The sequence below is a fragment of the Rutidosis leptorrhynchoides genome, chromosome 6, assembly GCF_046630445.1.
Source record: "Rutidosis leptorrhynchoides isolate AG116_Rl617_1_P2 chromosome 6, CSIRO_AGI_Rlap_v1, whole genome shotgun sequence".
Lineage (NCBI taxonomy): Eukaryota > Viridiplantae > Streptophyta > Magnoliopsida > Asterales > Asteraceae > Rutidosis > Rutidosis leptorrhynchoides.
In genome coordinates, this window is record NC_092338.1 from 51,167,127 (window position 1) to 51,173,598 (window position 6,472).

General features: G+C 33.9%; 1 protein-coding gene across 1 annotated transcript; it reads left to right on the forward strand.

The window, feature by feature from the left end:
* The first annotated feature begins 1,708 nt into the window (after positions 1-1,708).
* Positions 1,709-6,201, forward strand: LOC139852694 (uncharacterized membrane protein At1g16860-like). The gene is made up of 6 exons (XM_071842022.1): positions 1,709-1,767; positions 2,606-3,310; positions 3,402-3,510; positions 4,417-4,572; positions 5,517-5,728; positions 5,841-6,201. The coding sequence occupies exons 2-6, from the start codon at positions 2,709-2,711 to the stop codon at positions 6,031-6,033; spliced, it is 1,272 nt and encodes a 423-aa protein (XP_071698123.1). The 5' UTR covers positions 1,709-1,767; positions 2,606-2,708; the 3' UTR covers positions 6,034-6,201.
* Positions 6,202-6,472: the final 271 nt, after the last annotated feature.

Genomic DNA, 6,472 nt, shown 5'->3' on the forward strand with positions numbered 1-6,472 from the left:
TGTAGAAATCATCAAACGTTGAAAACCTTAAAAATTGATATTCATTTATTGTGTATCTTTTGAAAAGAATGCAATGTTTACAAAACGTATCATATAGAGGTCAAAACCTCACTATGAAATCATGAATGATGTATTCGTCTAAAGGGATTTGGAAGGATCGTCACACAATCTGCACGCAGATTGACTTAATCTGCAAAAAAAAAAAAAAAAAAAAAAACTGCACAGGAAAAAAAGTCAATCTGCAAAAAAAAAAACTGCAAAAAAGTCAATTTGCACGCAGATTGACTCAATCTGCACGCAAGTATGAAAGATTAGTCGATGCTTCCATGGGTTCTCTACTACCTTTTGTTCTCCATGGATCCTCACCCTATATATATGTGTGTGTGTGTGTGTGTGTATGTATGTGTGTGTGTGCGCGTGTGTGTGTATATTACATTTGAAGTGAAAACAACTTATCTCATTTTGTAGATAACTATAACCAATACACTTTCTAGATGTGCTTAAATCATTTCCACTCATGCTTTTTTATTTTTTTTGTAAGCAAGAAACCTTCATATGAACGAGCACATAGACTCCTCCATGAAAGATAAAACCTCGGGTAATCAAGGACCCCGAGCGCGAGACCTGGTATCAGGTTAATTGGGCAGCTTGTTTACATTCCCCCCCCCCCCCCCCCCCCCCCCCAATTTTTTTTTTTTTTTACTATTTTATATTTAAAAAGTGAAATAATCTATAAGTGTGTTTGGTGAAATGGGCTTATGGTTAGATTAGAGTTTATACTAAATATATTTTCTTTTGAATAGTAGTTATTTTTAATTGTTTTACAAGACTCGTATTTTTTTCGAAGAAAAATTAGAAACATAGTAAAACCGGCATTTGAAGTGCCAGTTTGCCACTTTTTAAACTAAATTGACTTTTGGAATGCCAGTTTGCTTACGTGGCAGCACTTTTCAGTCCATGACCTAAATTTTGGCCAATCGTAGCCTACACCGACATTTGGAATGTCGATTTGACTGTTTTTTACTGCTTTTCTACTATAAATATTGGTCAACGCATAAAAATAAACTTCATAAACTTCACACACTTTCTTAACACATAAAAATAAATGTTGAATTTTTTTTAACAGCAGAATAAATGTTTAATTAAAGCTGAATATTTCAAATTAAACATAGATATTTGCTTATAATTTTACATATTTTTGTTTGAAATGTTTATCATTGAAAATACATACTACGTATAAGAAGTCAACGTTAGTCAACATCCGTCTTAACTTCGTCTCGACTCTGTATTAACCGTTATAACGTTTCAAGGTCTCAACTCTGTCTCGTGTCTTTTACAACCATGTCTGCTGAAGTGCTGAATACCTAACTACAAAAAGCTAATAGCTATCGACTACATGTTAATAGTTAGTACAAGCTAATTTTAGCCGGCATACTCTTATGTGTAGGGAGATGATACTCACACACTAAAAATTTATTCATACACACCAACTTACTATTATATCCTTAATTTATAATTATGAATGTTCAACTCCTTGAATAAATTTAGAGTTATAACTGTCAATTTTGTGCTTAAAAGTGTGAATCGATCAATTTTGGGTGTGTACCGTGTGTGTGTGTAGACTTGAAGCATTATAGTGACAACATTAGTCCATTTTCACTTTGGTTGAGGGTTTCTTACAAGTCGGTTCTACTAAAAAACAAATCTCCTATTTTAAAACACACACACACACACACACGATCAGCCATGTTTATACTTCGTCACAAGGTATATAGAAAATACTATTTTTTGGGTGGTGAATTAGTGCAAGAAAGATAAAACCCCTTAATTTTCTTGCCCTATTTAATTACATTAAACTATTTGTTTTAGGGCTTCTGATTTCCCTTAATAATGTAGGTACATTCTTCAATTGAACTTAGTGTTTGTGATATCAGTTTACTAAGATTTTAATTTAGATGAATTCCCAGTTGCCAAGTTTCGATTTTTTATAACTTATTTTGCTGTATTTTTGCTTGTTTTAAAATGGGATTTTTTTTGGGGTGTATGATAAATTGTGCTATGATGTATGCATCTCCGATCTCACACAAAAATATAATTTTGGGATCAGAGTAATTTTGATTTTGCTGCTTTTTAGTTGGATCCTGTCATTTAGTTGAATTATGCTTGACTTGATGTGATTAATAGTTTAATGTTCACTTTAAAGATTCAGACTTTAGATTAAGTTAAACTGTAACTAGTCCTGTACTGAATCATATTTGTAAGTTGCTGATTGATTGAATCATACATTTATTCTGTCTCTATAATAGGGCTCTGAATGGATTTTGTATCTTCTTTTGTGGTAACCTTGTTATTGTTAACTACCTAAAGTTGTTACCTTTACCTTAATGTGTATGCCTGACTTGCGATGTATCGAAATCTTGATTTGGATTAAAAATTTTATCTTATTGACGAAACTTATGACGTTTTCACTTATGTGTGTAGGTTTTGATTATGTGTAATTGTGTATAATCCGGTGACACTAGGGTGAACAATATTAAGAGCTCTTATACTCACTCAAACTTCATCTTATTGACGAAACTTATGACGTTTTCACTTATGTGTGTAGGTTTTGATTATGTGTAATTGTGTATAATCCGGTGACACTAGGGTGAACAATATTAAGAGCTCTTATACTCACTCAAACTTCCATTTTCTGTATTACTCAAAAAATGAGTTCACGGTTTCCATCTCATCAGTTAACCAATGGTTTATACGTATCGGGTCGGCCTGAACAGCTGAAAGAACGGGTCCCAACCATGTCCTCAACAGCCGTACCTTACACCGGTGGCGACATAAAAAAATCCGGCGAACTTGGAAAAATGTTCGACATGGAAAACGCTACCTCGAGACCAAGAAAATCTGGACCAATAACAAACGCTCCTTTAAGAACCGGATCGTTTGGTGGTGGGAGTTCATCTCATTCCAACCAAACACCGTCAAATTCGACTAACAGAATGGGGTCATCGAATACTGGTCCTGGTTCATCTTCAATGAAGAAAGCTAGCTCTGGACCTTTAAATAAACACGGTGAGCCCATTAGGAAATCGTCTGGACCACAAGGGACCGGTTCTCGACATAATTCTGGACCGCTCCCTCCAGTTCTCCCAACCACCGGGCTCATCACCTCTGGACCCCTTAACTCAGTGGGTGCACCTCGGAAAGGGTCAGGTCCTGTTGAGTCGTCTACTGGGTCGGGTAAATCGCGAACCACCATGTCTAAAAATCAAGCAGTTACTTTTCTTCGCCAGGTGGATGGGCGTTCTTTATCAAGGTTTGATTTTTTGTCCATTATTTATCGCCACAATTTGATATTTTTTTAATGTTTTTACATTAATGTTTCTGTAATTGTATGATACTGACAGCTCGGCTTTTGGATGCTGGGGAAAAAGATCTGTGATTGATTTCATTGATACGTATCCGGATGCTGAACTTAGAACAGCCAAGAATGGACAATTTGTCAAGATCACTGGGGTACATCTCATATATACATAAATTTGTTTAATTTCTATATCCATACCTTGATAAATTTTTGCGATGTGCATTTTCGTATTATGGGCATTGAATAACATGCAACTTTCTTATATAGTTTAGTCCGGCAACTACGTGATAATTTTAGTATAAGCATGCAATGTTGATGGATATTGACCAATTTAGGTCTGTTGGTGAGAGAAATTTAATGTAGAGCACGCCTTTCGTCATGTATTAGACATTTTATTAGTTCATTACGTGTACCTTATCGTGTGTGATTTTGGAATTTAGTATATTTTTTCGGTTATAATTGCCATCTGATAGGGTATTACCTTCTATAAATGGATGAGATTCGTCGATTCCTTTATGATAGAGAAGATTTTAATACACCATCGATGTAAAGAAACACTTTAGGGCATCTTCAATGTGTGCATGCAACACCACACTAAATTTACCAAAAGGGCCCGTGCCCAGTCCAGGGTATCAAGGTGACCCCTCTAACCTAGTGGTTGTGGGTTCGAGCCCAGTGGTGAACAAAAATGTATATATTCGTGGAGTTATTGGTGTAGGGTGTGTGGGCTTGCCTTTCATAAACAAACACTCAAATTGGTGTAAAAGGAACTTTTTTATTTTATTTTAAGAATTCACTTATTCCAATTGGTTTGTCTCCATTGGATCCACCAAATTTGTTACTAACTTTCACATATTAGGCCTGAACTATAGCTTCATGACAGTGAAATAAGTTTATATATATAATGTATATTTGGACAGGCATGCAATTAATCAATGAGATAATTTTAATTAATTATATACGTTGATAAATTCGTTATGAAATTATACGACATTGAACTTGTGTTCCATATAGTTTTAACAAGATGCTTGTATTGATCATAAGGTAAATTGTTTTAGGTGGTTACTTGTGGTAACGTTCCTCTGGAGTCATCGTTTCAAAGGATCCCTAGATGTGTTTACACATCAACAAGCTTATATGAATATCGGAGATGGGGCTCAAAACCTGCCAACCCCACACATCGCCGTTTTTCCTGGGGTCTACGAACTATGGAGGTCAGAAAAATAATTCATATCTATACATATAATGCATTTTGATACTTTATTTTCTTAGAAATTGTGAAATTTGAGACTCAACATTTACAAATATAAATTGTTTAATTTCAAATATTTTGTAAAAGAATTTCACTCATAACCTCCCAATATCCTGAATCTTCATATCTTCACACCAAACGTTCGTTATCTAATCACCATCACCGGTAATACATCATTGAATAATGAACACAATGTACAATTATCATCGACTTACGAATTGAAATACAGTCTCATTCTGCTGCAAAGCGCGGGTATGATGCTAGTGCTTTTTTTTTCTTTTCTTTCTTTCTTTCTTTCTTTTTGTATCAAGTATTTTAGTTTTAATTTACGAGTCTTTTTAGAAACACGATAGTATGCAATTTGTTTTTCCTATTTGGATTAGTACGTTTCAATGCTTGTTTCAACCGACGTATTGTTTGCTTGAAATTTAAAACATAATTTTCAATTAGTTATAGGCAGGTTGTTATGCTTGTAGTACCCGAGTTTGTATTTTTGTTTAGATTTGCATGTGTATTCTTCTTTACATAAAGCAAATATTCCCTTATCAGGATTAAATAATGCTTGCTGCTACATTCCAAAAAAAAAAAACATAGTTTGACTATTTAAATTGATACATGGTCATTTGATTATGATTTATAAAAGATTCTAAACTTTTTGTCAAGAAATAGGATGATTTCATTTAACTTTACTGGAAAATATGGTATATTATAAATGCAGGTGATAACGATATATAATAACTATATAAGCAACAAAACTATGATAAATTAATTTACAAGTCTTACTTAACTTTTCGGTAACATTCATATTTCATTACTCTATGCAATTAAATGTCTTTATTTTCTTAGTAGTTTATCTGAAGATTCGAAAATTATGGTTTTAATGAACCGTTGCATACGTATTTGCAGAGACATGTGGTGGATTTCTATATATCCGACTTCCAATCAGGCTTAAGAGCATTAGTTAAAACTGGTTATGGTGCCTGTGTGACTCCATATGTCGAGGAACCTGCTGTTATAGAAGTTGACCAGTCAAACGTCGATTCATCTCCTCAATTTGTCAGATGGTTAAATGACAGAAATATCCCTATGGATGATCGTGTGATGCGGCTCAAAGAAGGGTACCCAATTTATCCCTTTTTTACTTTTAGTTAAATTACAGAAATATCCCTGTCTGTCTTTGCTTTTGGTAATTGCTTATTTTGACTAAATTATTTGATTAAATATATTTAGATATATAAAAGAAGGCAGCACGGTAAGTGTGATGGGAATCGTACAAAGACACAACAACGTGTTGATGATTGTACCTCCGTCTGAGCGGGTCCCAACTGGGTGCCAATGGACAAGATGCCTAATTCCTGTGAGCTTAGAAGGAATTGTATTGAGATGTGAAGACTCATCAAAGCTCGACGTTGTTCCTGTTTAAAGTTTTGGTAAGTAAAGTTTGGATCGCAAAGGCGGAATATTGGCTATGTTAATATAGGTGTATAGTTTTGTTTATTCTTTTCTTTCTTACAATAGTAAAGTAATAGTAATGGTGTTGTGTGAAAATGGAGCTAAATGGTAAGAAATATTTACATAATTTGACTTTTAAGAGATATTTGAGTATATTAAGATTTTACTTTTCTTTTATACTTTGATAAACAAAAACAATGAAAGCATAATTAAATACTGATTCTAAGTTTCCATTGTTACCTTATAGGAATATATAATCATATGGTGTGTTTCTGTTAAAAAAAAAAAGTACCTTTAATTCATGGTAGCAATTTTCTGATTGAATTACAGTAATTGTGATTCAGCTATAGACTTAAATTGTACTGTACTTCACCTGCCTTATAAGGAATAGTTTAGAGGGCCCCACAAGC

Coding starts and splice junctions, on each gene's coding strand:
- LOC139852694 (XM_071842022.1), top strand. CDS start 2,709: ATGAGTTCACGGTTTCCATCTCATCAGTTAACCAATGGTTTATACGTA. Junction 3,311..3,401: donor GATGGGCGTTCTTTATCAAG/GTTTGATTTTTT, acceptor TGATACTGACAG/CTCGGCTTTTGGATGCTGGG. Junction 5,729..5,840: donor GTGATGCGGCTCAAAGAAGG/GTACCCAATTTA, acceptor AAATATATTTAG/ATATATAAAAGAAGGCAGCA.